This window comes from Aptenodytes forsteri, unplaced genomic scaffold (assembly GCF_000699145.1).
Source record: "Aptenodytes forsteri isolate BGI_AS27 unplaced genomic scaffold, ASM69914v1 Scaffold270, whole genome shotgun sequence".
Classification (NCBI taxonomy): Eukaryota; Metazoa; Chordata; class Aves; order Sphenisciformes; family Spheniscidae; genus Aptenodytes; species Aptenodytes forsteri.
This window is the reverse complement of record NW_008794631.1, coordinates 1632947-1645487: the sequence shown is the minus strand read 5'-3', so window position 1 is coordinate 1645487 and position 12541 is coordinate 1632947. Positions and strand designations below refer to the sequence as shown.

Genomic DNA, 12541 nt, shown 5'->3' with positions numbered 1-12541 from the left:
GCCTTTGTAAAGGCTTCTGAAGTGATTTGTATCAGAGAGGATGGTACAATTTACTTTTCATGTTGTCCTATGGTGAGGTGTGTTACAGGGAAAAGGCAGTGTGCTATCCTGAGCTAAACTTATTCAAATGCTGTTTTCCAGGTTGTATATTTGAAGGGAGACATTACAATGAAGGAGAAGAATTTAGGCCTGAAGGAAATAAATGTACCAAGTGCTCTTGTATTGTAAGTATTTGCCTTTTGGCATTGTATCTCCCTGTATGAACTTCAAAAGGCATGTTCTTATTGCCATAACAAAGCAAAAAATATAAGGAATTCAACACTATTATGCATTCTTCTCTTGGAGTTCAAGTTTCTATTGAAGATTTTACTGCACTAATACATTATATCACTCATATTCTCTGTTTATTGTCTTTTCTTTTGACCTCACACCGTGCGCAGATAGAGCAGGATATTTGGGAGAGGCTCGATGTGTTAAATTAATGTTGCTTTTTTTTGTTGTGATGGGATCGTGCAGGAGGAGACAGAAAGCTTTTGGCGTTTCATCTATTGATCAGCATTTATTAGATGTTTCCTTAAACTGATCTTTCTCAAAGATTCCTCTCAGCTGTATGTGGCAAGGGCCTTTGCTGTGAATTACTGAGTGAAAGGATGAGGGTAGCCTCTTTAGGCTGTCCCAGGTGGATTTTGGCTTGACACTTAATGAAAAGGTCATATCCTGGATTTTATCCTTCACTAGCAACGATATAGAAAGGAAGTAATAATTGCATCCTTTGGGTAATGAGCACAGGCTTCTCTTTCACTTCCATTAAGTTAAAAGATAATGCTGTATGAATTGGGGCAGATAACTTTGACTGCATTGGTGTGATCTGACAGACCAGTAAAATGCAAAGTTCAAATCACTGCTTTTGTTGCAATCTATGGGCTGGTTATCAGCAGAAAATGCAAGACCGGGGAACTTTACATTTCAGTAGAATGCCGAGAGTTTCATCAGTACCAGACACAGCTGTCCTGCATCATGAAAATAAAATAAAATAAAAAAGGGAGGCGAGAAGGATAGAATTAAAAAATTAATATGTATTTATACACAGACACACACACACATTTAATGAAGATGCTGCAGAGAACTTGGACTGTTTTGCAGGAAAAAATCCTGGTAATCTGCAAAATTAATTTATGCTAAATCATTACTGCCACTGTGGAGAATTAGGCTGCTCAGCTGGTTTTGGTTTTGTTTTTGTTTTTTTTTTTTTAGTTTTAATTCTGTAATAATGAAAATATGCCATCACACATGTCACGGTGATATATGCCCTGGGCTCCTGCTCTGCTGAATGCCTCTTGTCCCAGGCTGAGGAACATTGTTCCCTCTGTACTCAGTGGGTCCCCCTCTCACTTCAACTTCAGGTGTAAAGCAGTAGCTTTGCACTCTGGCTTTCCTTAGTCATGTTCCTCAGGGGCAGGGGAAGGCAGGTCTGAATGGTTGAGAAGTCTGTGGAGACATGCTTGAGTCTTTATGGGCTGTGCTTTGCTCTTTCCTAAGTACTGTACAGATACTGCCTATTGCCCAGTTGTTGGCGTGCCAATATCTCCTTGATCAACTTTCCTTTGTTCCCTAAATAACAAAAGCAACTGTGCTGAGAAGACCACATGTGTGTGCGTGTGTATGTGTATCTGGGGGAGAAAAGATAAAGAAATACAGGGTATATAGGGTCGGACCTGAGGGTCTTTCCTTGGCAGTTACCAGTCCCAGGTACCTTGGAAGAGGAAACACATCAGCTACTGATAGTAAGAGATTTAAAGCCTCAAGCAAGAGGCTCAACGATCCTTCCAAGAAAGACGGTCTTAACATTGGATGTTAATAACATCTGTATAAAATGTCCAGCTCTAATTCTGAATCTTACCAACAGTAAAAGAAGCACCATATGTGTGTAAGCTGCACCTGACCTTCCTTCCCTCTCTCTGCAATACCTTTTTTTACTGCCTCTTGCCCATTTCCTTCAGAATTTGGGCCCATGCTAATTCCTATGTAATTTAAATTGGAAGCAAATAATGGGGGCATCCTCAGGGCTGTGATAGTGGTTTGCTACCTGCTTTACATCCATTCCCTTTGGGGAATGGGTCCCCACTGAATCTCTTATCTAAGCAGTTGGTGGATGTCTTCTTTAAAGATACCTATCTAGTCATGCAATGTGATGGGAACAGGCTTGTGTGTGATGTGCTGTAACTTGTGCAGGCTTTAATAGATGAAAGGTAGCTCCTCACCACGAATTAGATTTTTCTGGGATTTGAAATTGTAACTATTTAGTGAGTCTTTTGTGGAAACATGGCAGAGGAAGTGGCACAAATTATTGTCAAGGTATTTTGGAGGGGGTGGTGGTGTAAGGATTCAAGACACCTTCACTTCAGGGTGAATTCTGCATTTTACTTGGGAGCAAGCTTTTCTAACAGTGGATTATTCTGGACTCCATAGGCCATCACTGTCCCAGGGGTAACTCAGGCTGGGACTGCAGGCAGCATTGGACAGGAAGAAAGTAAGGAGGGATGGCTGGGGTTCGTTTTCCAAGGGAGATGTAGGGCTGTCCCGCACTCGTTAAATGTATTTAAATAAGGAATTACTTACAAAAAAGGAATTTTACAGTTGCAAAATGATGCACTCAAAAGTCAGCAGGCCTGGACTATGGGGCCCAATCTTTGGAAAGCTCTTTGGTAGTTCAAGTTAGTAGTATTTTCAGTTCAAAGTAGTACCTACTAGATACTACGGAGCTCCTTAAGAATGCAAAATGGTGGTTAAGATTTTTTGTTGTTGTTTTTAACACGCGTTGCTTGTGCAAATGAGAACAAAGTGGGGATCTTAGGAGTTGGCGATCCCCGTCTTGGCGGAGCAGACTGGCCGATTGCGGGGCTTCCCTTGTGCTCCTCAGCCCCGAAGGGTAGGGAAAGCAATGGCACAGCTACGTGTGGACAATTCACTCAGTCCTTACCCATCATGTGTTCAACTCGTTAATACGGTTTGTTTAACACCACTTGTGGTTCTATTTATTGTCTTCTGAAAACCGGACCAAACCCACCAAACTCATTTCATGTAGGTCACCAAAACAACCCATTAGCTAATAACTTTTGGGTTGCTACCGAGCCAGGCCGCGCTCATGGTGGTGGTGAGGCAGAGATGAAAGGCCCTGTATTCCATTACCGCTCTCCTGAGTGAGCCGCTCCTTGGGGCGACTAAGATTTCTTGCTGAAAATGAAAATGAATCACCTCTCACTCAATGCATATTGCCTGTCAGGAGTGAACGAGCTGGCTTTTAATGACTCGGTTTCTCTGGGGAGAGGCATTTGTGTAAGAAAGGTGGACGGGATAATAGGGATCTCCTTGCACCCCGGCTGAAACCCAGCTGTCTCACAACAATTCATCTGTCTGGCCTGTTCCTGCTTTTCGTGATAGGCCAGCGGCCTGTTCTAGAGAAACCTTGGATATTTTCCCTACCATAAGCACCTACTTAAATGAAGGACTGGTTGCTTTAATCAAGTGTTATTTCTCAGATACTACTTTTATGAGGTCGAGAGTGTGTTTCTGCTTGCACAGCGAGAGCACTTGGCTTACATGTTTCCTTTCCTACAGCCTGCATTAAAATAGTCAGACTATGATTATCTTAAATGTTTTCATTTTCTCTTTTGATGCAGCACATTTGGGAAAAAAAAAATAGTGGAGAAGGAAGGAGAGAGAGCCAGGGAGGGAGGAGAGGAGGTTTGGCAGGAAAGTGACCTTGCGTGAGAGTGGTAACCATGGAGAAGCTTATCTTTGAATGGTAGTATCCAAACTTATAACTAGACCCTTTTGACTCACACCGCTGTTACCCAGACCATGGGCGCTGCACGTTTCGGCATGCGAGGCATGCGGCGGTACGAGGCACCGCCACGCTGAGAGCGCACAGCACTATGGAGATGACGCAGCCCAGGACCCGTCTTCCTTCACACCCCCGCAGGGAGAAGGGGAGCAGACCGGCTCGGGAAACAGTTGGAGGCTGGATTACGGCATTGCTGGGATGGCTGAGGGCCGGGAGAGGGAAGGGTCGCGCCGTCTGTCTGTCCTGCAGGGAGGCATGTCGTGGGGACGACCTTTGGCAGGGTGGTCATGCACGTTTTGTCCCCAAGCAGCATCATTTTGCTTCTTAGCTGCTCTTCCAAAATGATTTGAAGCAAGTGAAACACAAATGGCTGGAAGCAGAGCATGGGGGTTTGGGGCCCTTGGAGAGCTGAATTTAAAAGCATCAATCTCCTTGGCATCATCAGGGGCTTTTACACTACTGCTCAGGCGTGCTCAGAGGGACTCAAGACGCACACAGCTCCTGGTCTGCAGGTGTACGCGTGGGTCTGTGCAGGAAATGTCTTGTCACTTATGTTCCTGAGTGCTAGGGTGCAAAAACTGCATAATGAAAGTTTTGCACAAAGAAAAGGAAATCGCACCGAGGAAAACTTTTCATAAAACAATGAGTAACAGGCGTTGCAACTGTGATAAGTAATGAGAAACTACATATGTTAGTGTTTTGGACGCTGAGGGTGGAATTCATCTTGTCTAGCTCCAGCTATTCAGAAGTAATGTGTCTGGTCTGAGCTACTTATCTGGGCTGCTCTTCAGTTAATAAAGAGAGAGAGATGTGGGATGGATTACTCTCTGCAGATGCCTATCTTCCTCCACTAACTACAGGGGGAGCCTACCCGGCTCCCTGGACTCTGAGATGGCTAAAGATAGCTGAGATGGATCCTGCCCCTGCAGTCAGCTGGGTGATAAAGCACCCTGATACTGCTTTGACGGCTTGGCTTTAACAGATATTGGGAGCTGCTGAAATACGTTCCCACCACAACAGACTGCGGGGGATGTACTCCAGTCTAGTGGGAAACTCAGGGGAACACGCAATTAAATGTATCCTCAGTGAAGGCTGATAGCAGAAGCTATGTCCAAATTCAAATTTCCATCCTCAGTGCAGTGCCAAACACCGATCTTCCCAAATTTCCATGTACTCCAGCTGCTTTGATTCAGCTCCAAACTCCAGCAGACACTGTCTGTCCCCACTTTGGGGGCTAAGAAACGTAGACGAAGAGTTGTAGTCAGGGGTGGAAAAGCAAAGAGTTGGTCTTTTGGTAGGAGGAGTGTTCACTTTCTCAAAGTTAGTGACATACGTAGAAGTGGTTGGCTTACGGGTGGATGCAAATGGAGAGCAGTAAGCATTCAGAAATGGGATGCAGAGGCGTGCTCACCATGTCTCTCTGGGAACCACCCGTAAGTTTGTCTGCAGATTTTTTTCAAGGCTAGAAGGTTTGGTTTTCTGACTAGCCTAATAAAACCACAATCTTCTAGGTAGGTGAAGAAGTATGGCTGTGCAGGTAGGTGTGGAAGAGCAAGGACTTGGCATGTGCTGAACTTGAGCAAGAAAAATAATGCAGCATAGAGATATAGACAGTGTCCTGTTATTCTTTCTTTCTTTATCTGATTTTCTTCAGACTTCAAAAAGTATACCCACTTCCATGGGGATTGTACACAACATGTGCCATGTCTGAAATATTAAATTCCTTCAATTTTGGAAATATCAAAGTTAAAAAAAAAAAAGTTTGGACATTTAAAAAAAAATTGGTTAGAAAACAATGTGAGTTTTTTTCTTTTCTCTCATTGACATGCATAGCCATTTTTACTCTTTCTTTTGTTTTCTCTCAAAAAATGCAAAAATTTTCTCAAAAAATGTGTCTGAGAAAAAGTTTAAAATAATTTTATTAAAAGTCATGGAGTAGAGTTCAAAATAAAATTATTCATACAAGTAAAAACAAGTAAACTCTGGAACAGCAATGCAAGTGAGCGTAACACAGTGTAATTATTCAGTGTAAATGATTCATATTCATCAGCACTTCAAATCTCAGACTTTAGAAAGCAACTTTCTGTGGCAAGGTCTCATTTCCTCCCTCTGTGGATATTTGAATTTCATCCTACACCTCTCCTACCTGCAGAGCTTCCTAGCTCACCTAGTCCGAGCGTGTTCCCAGCTCAGGCTGCAGAAACCCTTCGTCATACTTTTAATTTTGGTGAGGATTGAAGGAGTCTTTCTGTGCAGCGAGAGACTGTGCCCAGTTTGGGCACATTTCTAGGGGAGCAGAGGTATTGAGCAGCTTCCTGAAGACCTAGGTGACTCTTTAAGGATCATAAGCCTGGAACATGCAGCATCTTTCTCATATCCCTTCCTTCCTCAGAGCCCTTTGCTCTCACCCCTCCTGCTCTTCAGGATCCAGTTCAAACTTACCTTCATGTAAGTTCAAAGATCCAGTTCAAACAAACTTCAGCATGGTCCATGCTCCTCTGGCTGTGCAGTCAGAGGGGTTACCTCCAGCTGTTGCTCTCCCTTCTTCTGCATCATTTTACATAGGTAGCACTACCAAGTTGTTATTTCTGAGAGGGCATCTGCGGCCACCAAAGATGAGTGCCCATTGTGCTTTCTGTCATAAGGACATGTATTCCTGTCCCCAAGAGAAGAGAGTGCGGAAGAAGAATGTGAAGAAAGATAAAAGTAATAAATATGTTCATTAACATTTAAAACGTTGATGCAATCCAAGGAGTGATCTGGCAGATTTCTGTGGGAAATTTTTCTTGCTGGAAAAGAAGGGTGGAAATGCTGAGGAGTTGGAGGAAGGAGCTCTGCCTTTATAAGGCTCTTGTTTAGACAGAGACTGTCTTTCCAGTTTGATGATCCAAGATGGTATTGCGATAATTAATGAATTAAGTGATACTAGAAGCCATGGAAGACTTAAAACTTCCTGGGTACCTGAAGGGCCTAAGTACTTAATCACCCCCCCCCCCCCCCCCCCAACTGTGCATTGCATGAACAACCTCTTGCAGTACAGAGAAGAAGTGTCCGGGACATCTTATCATTTAAAGGAAATGAATGCACAGAGCAGGATGGATTTTGCACTCCTAAGGCATATAAAGAAAAAAATAATGCAGGTTGACCGCTTTTAAATGGTGATAATAAAGGCTTATACCTCGAGCGTAGGTTGCTGTAGTTCTTGCGAGCAAAGGAACAGAGCTGATGCTGTCGGGTGTCTATCCCGTCTCGTTAAACTTTTCCTAATTAACAGGCTGAGATTGATTGTTTTTATTGACAAAGAAGAATTAAGTACACAGAGCTTTAACAATAAAGGAGAGCTGTTAACAGGCAGCCTCTGATGAGGGGACTATTTTTTATTGGCATTGGGCTGCAATGAAGATGACTGCAAATATCTGCTATAACTCACTCCTTGCAAAGGCAAGGAACTATCTTGGAGGGAAAACAAAGCAGTAAGATGGCAGAAAACAAAGAACCTGGTTAAAGTAAGCAAACAAACAAACAAAAAAGAACCTGCTGGCCAGCAGGGGATGAAAGGGTTGCACGTGGTTTCAAGAAGTGCCCGGTGAAGACAAAGGTTTTTATGCGAGACGGCTGTAGCACTTGTAAGTGGCTTCAAATGGGAATGCGTGTGGCATCTCGTGGGAACACTTGTGTGCGGAATTGATTTGGGTCTAAAAGATTCCCACAAGTTGTGGTAGGAAGCAGTAAAAGCAATAGCTTGTCAATTAACAGGGCCTTTGTTTGCCAAACATTTTATGAAGAGTCCAAGGCCCTTCTGCCTGGTGTTACAATGAAGGAAAGGCTGAGAAGAGTAGGAGTGCTTGGCTTTCATGTTTGTAACCCTTTCAGTTTAAATAAACTTGGATGTCACAGGTTTGGAGGTTGTTATCGGATAACAATAGTTAATGATTTTAAACTTGCACACAGCCCTCTGTGTCCTGAGAGGAGATGTCTTAGTATGCACAATACTGCTAAATGAATTTACACAAGAGGGCTTAATTAGCTGCGTAACACCTACTTGTTTTCCTTTGTCCGATTTTCAAAAGCAAAAAAAAGAAAAAAAATTAAAGATTGGAGGCAAGGCAATACATTGCTACATGTGGGGCTTTGGGTTTTAGTTTTTTCCCCTCTCTCAAGTCTGACCTCTGCATCACTTTGGGTACCATATTTTTTTACTTAATCGTGCTGTAACCATTGACTTTGTTCATATTTAATGTCTTTTGTAGAAGACGTAAAGTGAAACTTGGGATCATTAAGTTTGAACTGCTGTTGAGATCTAGTGTGATTGCCAAATTCCATCTTGACTTGCTATCAGTCTGCCTAAATTCTCCTTGCTCTTTCCACTGCCTCCTACAGCATTGCTTTTGTTTTCTGCCCTGGAAGCATTTTGTGTTGATAAGGGAGCAAGTTTCCAACCCTGCCTGATAAACTATTCTCCAGCTAGGATATGTGATAAATTAACATTTCTTACAACAAACCAGTCATATAGAAAGACTCCTTGGATTGCATCAACTTTTTAAATGTTAATGAACATATTTATTACTTTTGTTGCCTTATTTAATGATGAGGGACAAACACATTGGATAGTCAAGGGGAGGAAAATGATACCCAGCAAATTATTTTCAAGATTGTGACAGGCTGTTACTTTTTTATACAACTCATCCTCTTAGGCTGAGAGCAGGATAGGCTGTCAAAACAGACATGGGAAACAGAAAAGAAAAAGAAAATTCTTAGAGACATGACAGGGATTTACTTATTCTGCCTTTAACCTGTCAGAAATAAAATTTGACTAGGAGCCAAACTATCATAACATCTTTGCCACTCTGCTGTGGGTACATCAATCTGAAGGAAAGATGCAGAAATCCTTGTGGGCAACTCAGGGTTAGAGTCAGCAGTGGGACGTAAGCCCCCAGCTTCCACCGTAGGTGCTTAAATATGAAAGGTGAGTCCTTAAAAATGCTTTCTAACTCTAGTGATAGAAATTGCCTGGACGTCTTAACTTTCTTCCAGGAAGTCCCGCTCCCACGGTACCTAAACTTCTGTCCCAAACATGACTAGAACACCATTAAACTTGACAACCCCAAGCTTCATTGAAAACCCAAGAAGTTTTCAGCTCTCTGCCAGAAGCTTTGTAACGAAGCATTGAGATTTTCTACGGAAAGCAGATGGGGGTGGGGTGTTGGTTTTGTTTTTTTTTTTTTTCTTTTTAAACTGGAGTTTAGCGGCATTACTCAATATTTTGTGCTAAAATCATTGAAATGGAAATTTCTTTCTCGCCCCTACTTGTGTGTCGGAGCCAATGCAATTGAAAGTGCAAAGTCCAGATTTCCAGCAGGCTCAGATCTGATGTTGGAGGCGTCTGAGCCCAAAAGGATTTGAGTAGCTTGCATGCTTTGTGAGGTTTCTTTTCCCTTTTTTCTTTTCTTTCTCCAGAACACAGCACCAGGAGTTTTCTGAGAGTAGGACAGAAGCTAATGTGCTCTTGCCAGTAGTATCTTCACAGGAAAAAACAGAGTTGGCCTCAGCTCTGAGAGCATAACAACGAGGAGAGTCTTGTTCCTTTTACCATCCTCTGCCTTGCACCCAAATATTCAACATGCTGAACAAAAATTTGAAAATGAGACAATATATGTGAAAATAATGAATTCCAAGAAGTCTAAGGATTTTGTGCTTTTCAGCACTCAGTCTGTTGTCTGCCCTCTCTCCTAGTTGCAGCATAACTTTCCTTCTCCTGGATGCAGCTGAATAGCAGTTCTTCCTAGCAATCTCAGTTGCTGATGCACTATTTATTCTTTCATCAGCCAGCTGAACTGCCCTGCTCTCTGTCTTTTGAGGTCAGTTTTTTTAATTCCCCAAGGTTCCTGCAATTACCATTCCTCCCCCATCTAGGTTTTTTAGTGCTGCACTTAAGCAAGTATGGGTATGTACATGTCTGGGACCATGCAGGGAGGGAAAATCCTATGTTTATTGTATCTTCTACTATCCACTGCTCTTTGTAGTTGACATGCACATGTAAAATCTCTTATCAGTAGTACTTGTACAACATCTGCTGCTATGACTTTGTCTTTTTGACTGTGAACCTGATTCTAACACAGTGAGCATTTTATAAAGTAGCTAAATGGGAATAGGACCCATAAAAGTTGACACCTGATGGAAACCAAGCCAGGGAGGCATTTTCTTTCCCCGTGGTGGTGTTACATTCCTCGTGGTCAGCAGTTACAGCTCTGCCTCCTGAAGTATGGGCTGTGGGGTTTTACACTGTGTTCACATGGGCATCGCTTGAAGCTTTAGCGTTTATGGTGTTTGGAGGACACGTTCTCGCTTCCTGAGTGTTCAGTGCAGCAGAGGTAACAGCAAGCAATTATATGAAATGAGGAGTAAGTTACAGGCTAATTTGAGGGCCAAGGGGGATGGAGGGAGAAGAAACATGCTTGTACATCAACAGAAATATCGTCGACCTGTGTAGCACGTTTGCTATTGTTCCCCTGAGACTGTTTTTGCAGTATTTCTCCGAGGCAGATAAGAGGCTAATAAGGATACTATTAATACATCTAATCACCAGAAGTACTTTTTGCAGTTTTCATAATGAGTGCATGTGTTTCTATTTCTAAATATCTTATCCGGCTGCCTCTTATTGCTGTCAGTCTCTGGGAAATCCTTTATCTCAGACTTTCTTCAAACTTACGGAAAGAGAAGGTGGCAAAATTCCCAAAGTAGACTTGGATTTCGCTTGCTTGTTCCCTGATACTGCTCTTAAGACTTCAGTGAGTAGCCCCATATACTTTTGACTTGATTATAATAAATTTTTGATTCCTGTCTGATTTTTCATGTAGGGCAATGGTTTTCAAACAGAGAGGATGTTCCCTTCTCAGGATGTGACAAGGTTTAGCGGAGGGGAGCCAAGTCATGCTTAGGGAATATTTTTTTCCTTGATGAGGTGGTGGTTGCAAAACAATGTGTAAAGTGCACGGTGCTCCAAGGGGGGAGCAAGCAGGGCTCAAACTCACTGGGACCCTGGCGCGGCTACAGCAAGGGAAGGTACAAGCTTGCCCACGAAAACCCAGGGGTATCCAGATGGTACAGAGATAAAAATCTGCAGTTTCCAGCTTCCCACAAATTCCTTCATCTCTCCTTCATTTTGAACTCGTATCTTTTTCTAAATACTTATGTCTATTAAAGTGGGGAAGGACGCATAAGATGTGTCCTGGAGGTGGGCAGATGAAAGCAAAGGCAAAAAAGAATTCATAATTTCTGATGTTACAGGATTTATACAGTATTTGTGCTCTTGCAAGCAAAGTAAACCAGTCATACTGGGAGTAGGAGCTTTAAGTCAGTATCACAAAAATGATTTCTAAAATCTCATTTGAAATTCATATCAACTTTTATCAGATGGAAAACTTTTTCCTAGGGAGGTCATTTGCCCATGGAAGGAAAACTAAAATAAAATGTAGCATACCACACCAGTCAGAATAGTCTGAAATATTCATATCTAGAATGCCAACAAGCATATTTGTGGTTCAACTACAGAATAAATAACAATTTATTAATATTAATTAAAAATCATTTAAGCACATAATCTCTGGGTAGTGTATAATATTGTGTGTATTAAACTCTGTTTCCCCATTTCCCCAATGCTGAACAGTAATTTGGATAAAATTTAGTCTTCTATAATAGCTTGCAAAAATACCGGTTTAATAAATCAGAATCAATATGTTGAAAATGTGTAGGAGTGTGACAATTCATCTTCAACAGCTGGAACACCAGAATGAGGACGTGTCAGCCCTATGAAATATTATCAAGATTTTTCTCTCCAGCCTGTTGACAGAAATGAAATTTTGGTGCGGGGTGTTTTTTTTTTTGAGGGCTCAGGGTTTCAACATTTCAGCACAGAAAGGAAAGCAATGAAAAGAAACAGGATGGAAATTTTCAAACATGGTAGCTTATGGGTGTGCTCTTAGTTTTGGCTTTCGGTTCCAAAATCTAAATGGCCTCGAATAAGACAGTGCTGAATACCACCACCTCAGACTCGATACCACCACCTCAGACTCGAGTGAGAAAGTCTTAACAGCACTGGCTTTGAAAGCCTGGCCCTAGGGAAGAAGTTTGTTCTAGCCCTTTTAAACCCGATTTCGTTTAGACTCGATGTCTCCTCCTTTTATCCGAATTAAACAATGCTGCACTTAAAAGGTTGCAAATATTAAAATAAATGTGGTTTTCTATGATAAAATTGAGATAACGTTCTTTGTAAGAGTGGAATCTGGGAGCTGGGTTGGGTGGTATAAAAATAAGAAACTAATTATGTCCACTGCATAATTTTATCACCTATTGCTAGAGCGCTGTCAAAACAGCAGGCTGCTGTCTTTGGAGATCGCTATGTGCTATCTCTAAATTTTGCAAAACAAAGTTGTTTTTCGTGTAATCCCGCACGACCCATGATTTCCTGGTTCAATTAGGTTCATTTCAGCGATGTTAGCTCAGGAATAGATTGAGTCCTGCATTTGTAACTTACTGTTTTGATACTCAAGAGCAAATACTGGCAAACTTTACAGTAACATCTTGCGTAATGGCTTGGAGGGCGAATGGAAAATTTATTCTAAATGGATTTTTTTGCCATATTGAAAAAAAGTAATATGATGGGGCGGGGGGGAGAGAAGGCTCTTTTTTTTTTTTTTT

General features: G+C 42.0%; 1 protein-coding gene across 1 annotated transcript in view; it reads left to right on the top strand.

The window, feature by feature from the left end:
* The window catches only part of BMPER (BMP binding endothelial regulator), a 132488-nt gene that overhangs the window by 21071 nt on the left and 98876 nt on the right, over positions 1-12541 (top strand). Inside the window, exon 5 of the mRNA XM_019470535.1 lies at positions 142-224. Within this exon, the coding sequence (XP_019326080.1) occupies positions 142-224 (83 nt within the window). The remainder of the gene's footprint in view (positions 1-141; positions 225-12541) is intronic.